At 37.7% G+C, this 15,293-nt stretch overlaps 1 protein-coding gene across 9 annotated transcripts in view; it reads right to left on the bottom strand.

Moving 5' to 3' along the window:
• Positions 1-15,293, bottom strand: part of TRAK1 (trafficking kinesin protein 1) — a 438,997-nt gene that overhangs the window by 203,429 nt on the left and 220,275 nt on the right. For 8 of the 9 annotated variants that reach the window (XM_058184206.1, XM_058184203.1, XM_058184202.1 and 5 more), the window contains one exon: positions 11,718-11,912. In XM_058184206.1, the coding sequence (XP_058040189.1) occupies positions 11,718-11,912 (195 nt within the window). Of the gene's footprint in view, positions 1-11,717; positions 11,913-15,293 lie in introns of those variants that run through there. The other variant, XM_058184209.1, reaches the window with a different exon arrangement.

Here is a 15,293-nt window from a genome sequence, read left to right on the forward strand (position 1 = left end):
GATATCTACTTTGAATATAGTCAATCCATTTTTCCCATTCCTTTAAGTATCTTTCTTGCATATTGTCTTTCAAAAAGGCTGAGATTTTTGCCATCTCAGCCAAATTGGCAACTTTCAATATCCATTCTTCTGTTGTAGGTACTTCTTTTTTCTTCCAATACTGTCCTATCAGTAATCTTGCCGCTGTTATTAGATTTAAAATCAATTTAGTCTCAATTACTGTACAGTCCATAATAATTCCCAGCAGAAAAAATTGTGGCAGGAACTTTATCTTCTTTTTCAGAACATTTTGTAAAATCCACCAAATTTTTATTGTTTAATTACCAAAATAACTTCTTCAGAAGTTATAGGCTGGTTCAGTTCTTCCCTTTGTTCTAAAGTTAAATTTTTAACCTTATATTCCTTCAAATAATTATCAATATCCCTGTTCAATATATTATCTTTAAGGTATAAATTTGTGTAATATTCTAAGAAAGCTTTTTTAATTTTATCCTGTTGATATCTCTCTTTACCTTTATATTCTATTTTTTCTATAGTGCATTGTTTTTGTTTTTTCCTTAAAATGTATGCTAACCACCTACCAGGTCTATTTGCATTACAAAAAGTATTATGTTTGGCATATTGTATATTTGTTGCCACCTGGTCAGCCATTATCATATTAAATTGACTCTGTAATAATTTTATTGCATCTTTAAGTTTTTGATCATGCGGATTATGTATTAATAATTGTTGTTTCTTATAAATTTCCTCTTTTAGATACCTACGCTGTCTTTGTTGCTTATTTGTCTGTCTATATATTAATACACCTCTCATAGAACCTTTACTGGCATCCCAAACCATTTCTATCGATGTTTCCTTATGCAAATTATAATCAAAAAATTCTTTCATCTGCTTTTTACATTAATTTACATTATCCTGATATCTAAACAAATTTTCATTTAATCTCCATGTTCTTCTGCCTTCTTTTCCATATTGCAATTCCATCCAAACAGAACTATGATCAGACAAACATCTTGGAAATATCTTAAGTTTTCTTCACCCTAGAAAGCAAATCATTAGAAGTTAATATAAAATCAATACGTGAAAAAGATCGATGCCTATCGGGAAAAAAAGTATAGTCTCTCTCCTCCAGGTTCCGTAGTCTCCAAACATCTCTCAACTCAAAATCTTCTACCATCTCAAAAAAAGACTTAGGGAGCTTTGCATGTGCGGGTATCTTTTTAGAGGAAATTCTTTTGTCCTTTCGTGTATCAATTACTCCATTCCAATCTCCTAATATAATACACGATCTGTAATCCCATAGAATCAACTTGTCATACAACATTCTGTAGTATTTTTCTTGTCGCTGATTGGGTGCATATATACCAAGCAAAAGAGTCTTTTTTGTTTCTAATATAAGTTCAATGGCAATATATCTTCCGTGAGTATCTGCCTCTATTAACTTGGCTGGTATATCTTTTCTCAAATATACCACTAAACCATTTTTCTTGTCCAAAGCTGAGGCAGCAAAATGTTTACCTAATTTTGAGTTTATTAAGTATTTATTATCTGATGATTTAATATGTGTTTCTTGTAGGCAAATCACATCATTTCTAAATTGTTTCAAATAATGAAACAATTTCCTCTCTTCTGAGCTGAATTCAAACCATTAACATTCCAAGTCAGAATTTTATTGCCATTACTGGCCTCCTGAAGCTTTTGAACAATCAGCTAAAGATCCTCCTCCCGTATCTTCAGCCTTGCTCCTCCCACCGCTTCTGTAGCAGAATCCTGACCTTTACTCTGAGTTTGTTGCTCCTTTTCTTTACACATGAGGGTTCCCCTCGTCACTCTTTGTTCTTGTGGTTGTTCTTTAGATGGTAACATCACTGGGGTCACCTCAGCTTCCACACCCATTTGGGTCTCTTGAATTCTTTGTTCTATTACTTCTATTTCAACTTTCAGCACAGTAGAAAGAAAACCTTTGGCCTTAAGCACAGTATCAATACGGTATCTTCTTCCTATAAAAGGGCCTCTGGTGGCTCAGCAGACTAAGTCTGTTTGTTATTAACACAGCTGCTTGCAATTACTGCAAGTTCAAGTCCCACCAGGCCCAAGGTTGACTCAGCCTTTCATCCTTTATAAGGTAGGTAAAATGAGAACCCAGATTGTTGGGGGCAATAAAAGTTGACTTTGTATATAATATACAAATGGATGAAGACTATTGCTTAACACAGTGTAAGCTGCCCTGAGTCTGCGGAGAAGGGCGGTATATAAATTCAAATTAAAAAAATTCTCTTTTTAAAAGGTAGAAGTCAGGAAATCAAAAATACTTGCAATCTGGTAGTTGTTCACTCGCACTTGTTCCGAAATCCACAAGGAAAAAAATCAATTAAGCAGAGATGGACACTTTCTTCTTTTCCTGCCTTTGCAGGAGCGCACTGAAGAACGGAGTTTGGCAGGATTTCAGTGGGACTCAACCCTCCGGGGCTCTGCATAACAAAACATAGCCCCTGGGGAGATCTACCACTCTCCCGCCGCTCTATCCTCTCCCTTTCTCCCAGGGAGAGAAATTGAAGCCGGCGAACAGCTGTTTTTCGCTGTTTTCGCCAGCTTTTACGAAATTCAGTGCAGAGCGCCTTAATTAGACGCCCAAGGAAGAAGGTGGCACCACAGGAAGCCCAATGTTCTATTCCTTTTTATCGCCGCATTTAATCCATTTACATTTATCGATATTGCTTTTATTTCTTCTTCCATGTTTTACTTATTAGTAGTTTTTAATTTCATCGCCCTGGTTTCTCTGTTCCATTGGCTCCTTAGTTCGTGTCCCCTCTCTCAGTACCTGTTCTTCCTGTTCTTTTATTTTCTCTTCTTTCTCTTTCTCTTCTTCTTTTTATTGTATGTAGTTTGTCGCTCCCCGGTCCTCTTCCACTGGTCCAATAAATTGATCATAAAAGGATCTTGTTTTGTCAAAGGTGTGTAATCTAAGTCTTTGTTCTTGCCAAGTCAGCAAAATTCCTTCCGGGATTAACCATTTGAAATTCACTCCTTTTGATATTAAAAGTCTTGTTAAATTAGTATTCTCACCTTATATATCTAACTCTTTTGAGTATTTTCCCCAATACCACAATTTCTTTGTCTTTGTATTTTAGTGCTGTATTTCTTGCTGTTTGCATTTCTCCTGGTAGTTTATTTCTCATCGCATACCTTATATGTACTCTAAAAGCTTCATCAATTTCATTTAAAATCTTCCCTTTGGGTTGATCCAGAGCTTCTATCAAGATCTCAGCTATCACCTCAGGCAGATTTTCTCCTTTCTCCTCCTCAATATTTTGAAATCTTAAGTAAAAGTTAGCCTTGTCCATTTCAAGAAGGACTATTGTTTTTTCCTGTGAATTTTGAATTTTATCAGTTAGCACAAATTTTCCTTCCAGTTGTTCAACTTTTTTAAATTTATTTTATTTATTTATTTTATTTTATTTATTTATTCGATTTTTATACCGCCCTTCTCCCGAAGGACTCAGGGCGGTGTACAGCCAAATAAAAAGCGCAATATATAAATTAAAACAAGACTAAAACAAACATATTACAAAATGGCCAAAAATTTAAAAAATTTAAAACATTTAAAATAGTTTAAAAAACCCTAAAAATATAAATAACCCCAGATTAAAATTTAATTAGGCCAGTCCCGCTTGAATAAATAGATGTGTTTTCAGCTCATGGCGAAAAGTCCGAAGATCAGGCACTTGACGTAAACCAGGGGGAAGTTCGTTCCAAAGCGTAGGAGCTCCCACAGAGAAGGCCCTGCCCCTGGGGGCTGCCAGCCGACATTGTCTGGCGGACGGCACCCTGAGAAGGCCCTCTCTGTGAGAGCGTACGGGTTGGTGGGAGGCATAGGGTAACAGCAGGCGGTCCCGTAAGTTTCCTGTCTCTTCTGTCTTTTCTTCTACTTTTTGAATCATCCCTTCATGTTTCTCCATCATATCTTTCATTTCTTTTATATCTTGTTTCAAATCATCGTGAAGTGTTTGCCTAAAATTGTTTAGCTCCATCTCCAAGGTCTTTTCTGTTGAAACAGGACTGCCCATTGGATGCAACAATGTTGTAAGCTTTTTTTTTTTGCACTCATTCTTAAAATTTATATTCCAAATATAATTGTAATCAAATATACTTGTAATCCAAGTATCTAATCCTCCGTAATGGTTGGATTAGGTAAAAGGCAAAAATGCAGACAAACCAAATCAACCACCCCCCTCCCAAATAAAAAATGATCCAGATTAAAAATATAGTGTTGAAAAGAAAATCCAAAAGGAGTGGGGTGGGGAGTCAAAAAGAGAGAAATACAAAACAAAAACCAGACATTACATTGTCCCGGTAAACCTTCAGACTCTTCTGGTCTTAATCCACTGTCTTTTTAGTTTAATTCTAGCATTAAACTATAATAAAAAAAGAAATAAAGAGGGAAAAAAGAAATATTCCAGAATAGCAAAAAGAAGGAAAAAAAGGGAATGAACAGCTCTTAAGAATAAGAAGAGTGTAGGAATACCAAATGTGAGCTCAACTATTTTGCTTGTCTCTGTTTATCTTCTAACAGAAAAAAAAAATCAAAGACAGATTCTTCAAAGTACTCATGAATGGGTAAATAAAAAGACCAGTTTCAAAAAACAAAACCGTAGAAAATTATAAACTAAAAACAAAACTCAACTTCCAGTCTTTGTTAACTGTTAACAAAGCTCAGTCTTTGTTAACAGTAATGACTTATACCTGGCATTCCCCAATCGTATCAACAATGAGTGCAATGACCTAACACACATAGATTTCACAGAAGATAATGTTGAAAAAGCTCTTCGCAAACTGAAACCATCCCTATCTATTGGACCAGATGGACTATGTGCATACTTCTTAAAGAAGATTTCCACTAATATAGCAGAACCCCTAAGAATAATTTTTGAAAAAGCTTTCACGACCAGTTCCCTTCCCAAACTTTGGTCACTTGCCACGGTTATCCCTATTTTCAAAAAAGGAGACCCCAGCCTAATTGAAAATTACAGACCTATCTCTCTTTGCTGTGTCACCTGCAAAGTAATGGAATCTATTATCAACCAACCCATTACCCTCCACCTAGAAATAAAAAAACCTACTCTCTAATAAACAATTTGATTTCAGAAAAAAAATTATCATGTAATTTACAACTTCTTCACTGCAAAAACATATGGACTACAAATCTTGATCAGGGCAAGGCAATAGATGCAATCTACATAGACTTCTGTAAAGCTTTCGACTCAGTAGTATATGATAAACTTCTCCTAAAACTATAATCCTACAGCATCTCAGGACCCCTCCACAATTGGATAACAGCTTTTCTATCAAACAGATAACAAGTGGTCAAAATTTGCAATGCTCTATCAAATCCTGTTCCTGTTAAAAGTGGAGTTCCCCAAGGCAGCATTCTTAGACCAACACACTTCATATTATACCTTAATGATCTCTGTGACCATATTAAAAAAATTGTGTTCTCTTTGCTGACGATGTCAAACTATTTAACACCACCAACAATGCAGCTATCCTCCAAAAAGACCTAGACTTTTTATCTGAATGGTCTAAAACTTGGCAACTCCAAATCTCAACCAGCAAATGCTCAGTCTTACATATTGGAAAAAAGAACCTAAACACTAAGTACAAGCTTGATGGACATCACCTTACTGATGACCCCCATCCTGTTAAAGATCTTGGAGTTTTCATATCAAATGATCTAAGTGCCAAAGCCCACTGTAACTACATCACAAAAAAGGCCTTAAAAGTTGTAAACCTAATCTTGCGTAGCTTCTTTTCCAAAAACACTACACTACTAACCAGAGCATATAAAACATTTACTAGACCAATTCTTGAATACAGCTCAAATGTTTGGAACCCATACCACATTTCTGACATCAATAAAATTGAACATGTCCAGAAATATTTTACAAGAAGAGTTCTGCATTCCTCTGAATACAACAATATACCTTATGCCACCAGACTTGAAATCCTGGGTTTAGAAAATTTAGAACTACGCCGCCTTCGACATGACCTGAGTTTAACTCATAGAATAATCTATTACAATGTCCTTCCTGTCGAAGACTACTTCAGCTTCAATTGCAACAATACACAAGCACACAATAGATTTAAGCTTAATGTTAACCTCTCCAATCTTGATTGAAGAAAATATGACTTCATTAACAGAGTCATTAATGCTTGGAATACACTACCTGACTCTGTGGTCTTTTCCCAAAATCCCCAAAGCTTCAACCAAAAACTATCTACCATTGACCTTACCCCATTTCTAAGAGGTCTGTAAGGGGCGTGCATAAGAGCACAAACGTATCTTCTGTTCCTGTCCTATTGTTTCCTTTCATTATATCCAATTAATATGGTTATTACATACTCATACTCATATATATGCTTATATATTGTATAATTATTTCATGCTTATGCTTATATATACTGGATGACAAAATAAATAAATAAAATAAATAAATAAAATAAATCTCGTAGATAAGGTTTTTTCTAATCTTAAAAGTACTTTTTCCTTCACCACTAGATGGCACTGTTGACTCACTTTTCAACAGCAGACAATACTGTCAGCCTCCACTCGCTCCAGTTTATTGCTTTATTGATAAGAGTTAATTGCTTTATTGCTGTTCTATTATGGTAGGTAATATACCTCTGACTGAGGTCTAGCTTGCTATGGCTGTCATAGTGATGGGGGAGGGGAGAGACTGCATGCTGAAGGAGAAACGAAACTTATCAGAAACGAAACTTAAAGTGAATGGTTTTGTTCAAATGTATTCGGTAGTTAGAAGGCGGGCTGATAACACTCACAGCTAATGGTCCGGGCATACCAGAGGGATGAAACCATCTGAAGATGGCCCCTACGTGCCACCTTAGAGGAACGTGGATTGGACAAGACTGACTGGACTGCCAGGGGAGAAAGGCTTGATGCTTAATTCTTCTATGTGTAATCCATGCCTATTACCTCAGAGATTGCTTTCACTTTGTTGCATTCAGTTCATACTCAGTAAAACTACCTTTCTCTACAAACAATGGAGTTGGGTTTTTTTTTCCTTGAGTATTGAAAGGAGGCATATCTGACACATACTTTCAAAAGAAATCTGCCGATATTAACTTCTTAATTTCTTAACTTTGGGTTACAAAATATCCTTTATCAATTACCACTATTCCCATCTAGAATAGGGTTCAACTTCTCCAGTTACTATAAATAAATCCAAATTATTTTTATTTTATGAGAGATCTTCCAGCTTTCTCTTTGGTTTTCTACTCCCCCCCACAGGCTTTCTTCGCAGCTAAACTGCCGAGTGTGAAAGTGAATACACACCCGCTCTCACCCCTTCCCTTTAACCTTCTTTTCCACCCTCTTTAATTTACAAGTGGGTTTGTAACAGAAAATCTCTTCTTTTCTTTCCCAGAATATCAAAGTCTCTCACCTCGATGTCACACGCTGTCTTTCTTTCTCCTCCTTCTGTTGCAGCCGCCCCAGCTTTTTAGCAACTGCTATGGTTGCTTTCTCCTATACCTAGTTTGAGGGGCTTCTCCTGTTCCGACATGGGGTTTGCCCTTCCCCTATGCTGGCCAGTTCGTGCCCCTCTTGTTTGTTGTTCCTTCAGAATGACTTTGATCACTTCAGACCCCGGGCAATGGAGATATCAATGGGTCTTTGGGAGCTCCCAAATACCATGTCTTATTGCTGTGACTCTGGCCATGCCTCCGACTTTTTTTCATTTTGATGATTTTTTTCCCCTTGGAAGTAATTTTTAAAGAAAAAAGAATCACCTCATCCAGCAGCAGTCTCTGTTTACTGTTCTCTTCACTCCTGCACTCTCTTAGGTATTCAGGCAGTCCCCAGCTTCATGGCAGCCATATTGACAGCTGCTGATCCTCGTCTTCAGATGAGGGGGATTTTCCAAGTTAGGGAGGAGAGATGTGGCTCTACTCAACTTGCAAGGCACTCCCCCTTTACTTCACCACCCCTACAGGCTGGCTATGGCTCCTTTTGGAATCCTCCAACGGAGAGAGCTCGCAGTCCTCGCCTCCGGTAGTGGCGAAGTTCAGCCGGAAATCCTGCAACCAGCATGTATTTATGATGGTTGCGGTGTACTGGAGTCAAATGGTTGCCATTTGCGACCTCTTCAACTGGCTTCCAACAAGCAAAAGGAAGGAAACTGTATTCAGTTAAACTGGATTCAGTTAACAACCATGGCAGTTTGCTTAACAACTGTGGCAAAATAGGTCATAAAATTGGCTACAACTCATTTAATGACTGCCTCACTTAGCAACAGAATTCTGATCCTAATTGTGCTTGTAAATTGAGGACTACCTGTATAGTTTAAACAGATTGTAGCACAGGATATAGTTGGTACAACTAAAGAAAGATGTGTAGATCTTTGATACCTGACTCATGGAGGTGGATTGGGTTAGTTTAAATCAGATTTAAACCCAAATGACTTGGAGTCAGAGTTTCTCAAGCAATGCATAAAAATATTGCATAAAATTGTTTCAAGGACAAATATAACGTATCAAGTATGAAAAGTAGTTTTTAGATTTGTCCCAGAGATTCATCAGCTTTTGCTTAGTGTAGACAACCTGTGAAATGCCAACCCCGAAACAAGTACAACTCTCTTGAGTTTTAAAACGAGAGAGTAGAAAAGACTCAAGGGGGAAATAAATCAATAGATGAAAGAATTTGGGGAATAGAAAATTTTACTTCTAAAATAAATAGGACACAGAATAATTTATCTGGCTACAAACATGTAAGTACAGTTGATATGATTAGCAGATGATTTTGCATTGAAACAAAAAATGCATTATATGTTGAAGAACTGTACGTCAGTAATAAAGAAGAGTTTGTAAGATGTGTGGCAACTGATACATAAATCTATGATTGTAAAGCATTCAGATCATCTAGTAATTGACTAGGGTCGCAAGTTAGGTTTATCATGATTCTTTTTGCTTCACAGTTGATTAATAACAAAATGGCCGCCTCCCGGCCACACCACAAGGCTAGTTGTTCAACCTCCCATCTGTATGCAAATTCATCATCTTGAATGAGACCAATCACACTTGTGTCATCCTACAAACTTCAGTACTTTAACAGAGAGATCCTTTGAGATGCAATCATTGGTATATAGAGAGAAGTTGAGAGAGCACGCAGCCTTGGGGGCCCCTGTGCTAATTGTAAAAGTATCTGATGTGATTCTGCCTAACTTCACCTGCACTTCCTGTTTGTTAGAAAGCTTATGATCCATTTACAAGTGTGGTCAGGCACAAATTTCTTCCTATTTCTGAGTCTTTAGATCAGCAAAGTGATGAGAAGCATCTATTTCCAGCTATGAATGATTTATTAGTTGTGCCCCTGTCTGCAAGAGTCTGACCTGACTACCATCATGCGCTAGTTAATACATTATTTTAATAAACTCTGTATGAGAATTCCCAATCAATCAATCATTTTTTATCACTGTCACAGACTAGCAAAATGCCCAAACAAGCCAACTGTGTTAATAGAAAACAAAATATCTTTCATAAGTATTCTGAATAGATGTAAGGTGTGTTAGCTCAAGTAAAAAACTTTTAATTTAACATACCATATTTTTCGGAGTATAAGACGCACCTTTCCTCCCCAAAAAAAGAGGGTGCAAATCTGGATGCGTCTTATACTCTGAATGTAGTCCCGCCCAGCTTCTCAAACAGAGGTTTCAGAGACTGAAAAAGGCATCAGAAACAAAGCTTCAGAAATGAAGCCCCAAAACAGTTTCAGAAAAGAAGCCCCCAAACAGAGCTTCAGAGGCTTCTTGTTCTGTTTCCCTCCCCCCAATACTCCCAGCAAAGAGTCAGTCAGAGGCCTCCTTTTCTCCTTTTATTTACATAGATAATGTCCTGGCCACGTCTACCCACGGGCCTGCCAAGTTTCTGGAGATAACGAGGAAATTATAGATAAGGCCAGAATTACTCATGAATATATTCTTCCCTCCATTGATACAGTTTGCCCACGCAAATTCATTGCTTTGTCCAAGACAAAAAACCAGGAAGTCCCGCCTCCTATTTATAGTCTCTGCAGATGTCACTGCATGACAATTATTACTTGGCCTTATCCCAACGCTGCTTCTGCTGCGCGCGCCGGTCACGTCTGCGCAGTCTTGCATCACTCCAAAACTGTTCTTGGGGCGTTGCCAAATCAGAAGAAGGCTCCAGAGAATCAGGCCTTGCCGGCCCCTCCTCTTCCCTTTGAGTGGGTGCCAGGGAGGGAGAGGGCTCAAGAGAAGCAGGGCTTGCCAGGTCTTCTCCCTCACTTTCTGAATCATCCGAGTCCAGGAGTCCGGGTCCAGGAACCTGGGTCACAACACTTCTTTTCTGAAGCTCTGTTTCGGAGGCTTTCAGAGGCAGAAAAAAGTTTTTTTCTGAAACAGAGTTTCAGAGGCAGAAAAAAAAGCAAAAAAAAGCATGGCACAGAGCTCACAACCAAGGAACCTGTTGCTAAAATTCACCTCTGGGAACAGCTGATGGGGGTATTCTGGGAGGCCAATCTACCTGCCAATCAGCTTTTTTCTTATTTTCCTCCCCAAAAACTAAGGTGCGTTTTATACTCCGGTGCGTCTTATACTCCGAAAAATACGGTAACTACAATATTTGGAAAATTTGCCCAGATTTTTCAAAAACTGTAACCAAGTGCCTGCAAGTATGCCATGTATAACTTGCTTGCCTATATTTTAACAGTAGTGTTTGAGCATACATACACAGATAGGCAAGGATACCCACTGAGACAGCTATGCAAACCTTACAAAGAGTATGTCTGAGTATGTCAAAGAACTGGATTTTGTTAATGCTAAGACAATGATGGTTAACCCTTTTGATGCTGAGTGCCCAAAGCACATGCGCGCACAAATGCATGTGCACATGGCCAAACCCCCAAAATGGAATGCGAGTAACTCCTGCACGTGTCCCACCCCTGTGCAAATGTTCCCTGTGCATGCGCCCACTCCCCATGCATGGGTGTCCCTCATGCATGCGCCCCGCACTTTGACTTCCAGATTGGTGAAGCCCGCTTTCCAAGCCCAAAATGGGGTACGTGAGCCCCCCCCATGCCCAGTTTTGGGCCTGGAAAGCCTCCTGCACCCCCATGCATGCACCCCGCTGCCCCAAACATTCATGCACTCCGCCCCCCATGCATCTGCGGCAGATACCCAAGACCAGCTGGCTGGGGGGAGGCACACACACATGCACAGTGAAGCTGGGCTGGGGTGACGACTGGCGTGTCTGCAGAGAGGGCTCTGCGTGCCACCTGTGGCACATGTGCCATAGGTTTGCCATCATAGTCCTAGTAATATTCTGGAAAGTATTTCTTTCAAATGTTTTCACAGCCTTATCATACATTTTAAGTATAAAAACAAGGAAGATAAGAATGCCCAAAGAAATTATTTGATTTTAGACCTTGTCATATAGGACAGTGATAGTATTTATAATAAAATTTGATTTTTAAAAAACTGAAAACTTAATTAAAAATTGAAATACACAAGCTACATTCAAATTATTCTAAATAGATGAAAATTATGCCACTTACAACAAAATGATGTTAAAATGGCATGTTTTAAATGGTTCTACCTATAACGTAATCCTTGCACAGAATCTGGAAAAAAATCATTCAAAGATAATTGCATTATTTGAATACTAATGAACATATCTGGACTTACGGAAATATTTCAATGTCTCTTCTATCTGCTCAGTTGTTAAGTCAATGTTCGCATCAGGAGAAATAAGAGGAGTATGAAGCCAATCGTCGTGGTCATAACCATAGATTGTATCAGCTCTTAGCTTGTAATGGGGAAGCTGCTCTTCCAGCAGACTGATGATTTCAACTTCGGGAAGATCAGTACTATTGCACACATCTAAGAGGATGGCAAAAAAGGAAGACACAAATGTGTTATATTTTTAAAAAGTGCATTTGTAATTTAGTATAAGCCAATTAAACAATGCTTTGTTCAATAAATTCTAGTATCTTTAGAAAAGATAGAAAGTAATAGATTTTAATAAAACATGCTTGCAATGTATGTACTCCCACAGAAATTTATTTTTGTGAACTCAAATTATTAGAATTCCAATAATATATATCAGGGTGGATAAAAATTGATGATTTTTTAAAATAAAAAAGCAGAGGTTTTATTTAAATCAGGGTTTTTTTATTTTTATCAAATTTATTTTAATAAAATGCTTTTGGAGTAAAAATCTAAAGATAGTTTTCTATTTAAGATACATTAATAATTTAGTTTATTCAGCATGAAATTGAGCTTTGTTATGTAGCATGAGGCTGTATATTCTGCAATATTGGGACTGCCAGTGAGTCAACAGCAGGTCAGTGGAGGAGCTACTGCGGGACAGAGATGACAGTTGCTCTTTAAAAATTATATTTAAATCGAATCCATTTAAATCAAGACTTTTTACTAGTGATTTAAATCATGATTTAAATCAAATCCTGATATATATAGATAGATAGATAGATAGAGAGAGAGAGAGAGAGAGAGAGAGAGAGAGAGAGTTAGCAGAAATGACACAAGGGGATGATGATGAATGAATCTATATATTTTTATTGAACATTACATAGAGTATATATAGCATTTCATAGTTCAGCTAACATATGTGTTACTTTATCATTGGTTAATAGTATCTCCAAGGCACAACAATTGGTTAGTTATTACATCATTGGTTTTCAAGTGAATATGCTTGTATGCAAGGAAGATAAAAGCAACAAAGGTTTCATCTTATACTTTGTTTCATCCTGTACCTTTGTTTTATGCTAGAACATTGCTTAACTGAGGTTTGCCATCCAAGATAAGAATGCCGCCCGCATACAGGATGATGTACAAAGTATTAACTTTACATGTTCTCGCTTTTTTATTTAAATGAAGAGAAAAGAGATTTGTGAATAGCACGTATTTGAAGTGGATGCAGAGTGGGTGGAGGAGGCGAACGAAAAGAGCAAAAAATGAAGGAATACATTGTATAAAACAACAGCAAGTTATGAGAAGAACAAGTACAATCAAGCCATAAAAAACATTTGTTTTAACCAGGACCAATCAGGTAACCAGTTACTTAACCAAGCAAAAGGAGAAAAATTTTCATGAACATTATCTTCTTTGTAAGCCTGCATATTAGCCAGTTCATCCTCAATAGTTTTATTAAGCAAATGAAAATGGACAGCAAAAGCACGCTGACCAACCAGTTTACAAAATCCTCCTTGACGAGCTAACAAATAATCTATAGCAAAATGTTGTTGAAGTATATCCTGATTTAATTCTTCAATTTCATTCTGCAAGTCTCGAACAATTGCAGCAGTAGCATTGATAGATTTTTCTAATCGACATGTGAGTCCCAGAATAGAATGTCTATTTTCTTGAGCAATTATTCCTGGGTATGCTCCCAAGATGATGACTCCAGTAATGGCCCCGGCAACTGCATGTCCAAAGTTAGGCAATGAAGAAAGTTAATAGAATAGAATAGAATTTTTTTTTTTAATTGGCCAAGTGTGATTGGACACACAAGGAATTTGTCTTGGTGCATATGCTCTCAGTGTACATAAAAGAAAAGATACGTTCATCAAGGTACAACATTTACAACACAATTGATGGTCAATATATCAATATAAATCATAAGGATTGCCAGCAACAAGTTATAGTCATACAGTCATAAATGGAAAGAGATTGGTGATGGGAACTATGAGAAGATTAATAGTAGTGCAGATTCAGTAAATAGTTTGACAGTGTTGATGGAATTATTTGTTTAGCAGAGTGATGGCCTTTGGGAAAAAACTGTTCTTGTGTCTAGTTGTTCTGGTGTGCAGTGCTCTATAGCGTCATTTTGAGGGTAGGAGTTGAAACAGTTTATGTCCAGGATGCGAGGAGTCTGTAAATATTTTCATGGCCCTCTTCTTGATTCGTACAGTATCCAGGACCTCAATGGAAGGCAGGTTGGTAGCAATTATTTTTTCTGCAGTTCTAATTATCCTCTGAAGTCTGTGTTTTTCTTGTTGGGTTGCAGAACCGAACCAGACAGTTATAGAGGTGCAAATGACAGACTCAATAATTCCTCTGTAGAACTGAATCAGCAGCTCCTTGGGCAGTTTGAGCTTACTGAGTTGGCGCAGAAAGAACATTCTTTGCTGTCCTTTTTTAATGATGTTTTTGATGTTAGCTGTCCATTTTAGATCTTGTGATATGATAGAACCTAGAAATTTGAAGGTTTCTACTGTTGATACTGTGTTGTCTAGTATTGTGAGAGGTGGAAGTATGGAAGGGTTTCTCCTAAAGTCTACCACCATTTCTACGGTTTTGAGTGTGTTCAGTTCCAGATTGTTTTGGTTGCACCACAAGGCTAGTCGTTTGACCTCTCGTCTATATGCGGATTCGTCATTGTCTCGAATGAGACCAATCAATTAAGTATCTATGATGACTTCATCAGAACATGTCGGCCCCAAAGCTGCATGCTGAATACGAGTTGATGATCGGGCGGGAACACCTATCTGTACTGGTAACGACAAATATCCAATTGTTGCACATTGATAGTTCTGAGGATGCATATTGGTTGCATATTTGTCAAAGAAAAACCACATGTTAGGATCCTTTAACTGCCATCCAGCACAGATAGATCCGACATTAGAAGAATCACTGGATAGGAAAATTATCAGGATACATATCAGGTGTGATATTAGAGCCCTCTAACGTGGCTAATGTAGTATCCCATAGCCAATATTTTTGTGTACAATGACTATAATTCCCCACTTTATCTAAAATACGTTTTGCCTTTGGGTAATCAGACCAAGTATTAAGCCAAGTATGACGAGCATGACAGCAAAAACACAAACCTCGATGAAACTGATTGATACAGAGGTAACGCCATTTAACTAAATTCAGTTGACTCTGAGGCTTAGAAAGTAGCCAAGAGGAAGAAATATGTTGAAGTTGTGAAACAATAAAGGTAGAAGAGGTAATTAGATTAGGAATAAAAACAACTTGACCAAAAGCCATAGGAGGTTCATAATACAAGGTTTACATTGCGGCCATAAATTAAAAACATATATTGAGCATGACGAATCCAAATGTTAGGGTTGAGGGAAAACGTAGGAGATGTCTCAGAAGTGGTAGAAACAGGAGAAGGAAAACAAAGAAAACAACACAACAGAATAGTAACTATTAGCGGTTATAACAGCGAAAACTGCAGCTACAAGATTTTCTGGAGTTTGAGGTAAAGAAGCCTTCTGTAGCTGTTGCTGAGCC

This window comes from Ahaetulla prasina, chromosome 4 (assembly GCF_028640845.1).
Source record: "Ahaetulla prasina isolate Xishuangbanna chromosome 4, ASM2864084v1, whole genome shotgun sequence".
Taxonomy (NCBI): domain Eukaryota; kingdom Metazoa; phylum Chordata; class Lepidosauria; order Squamata; family Colubridae; genus Ahaetulla; species Ahaetulla prasina.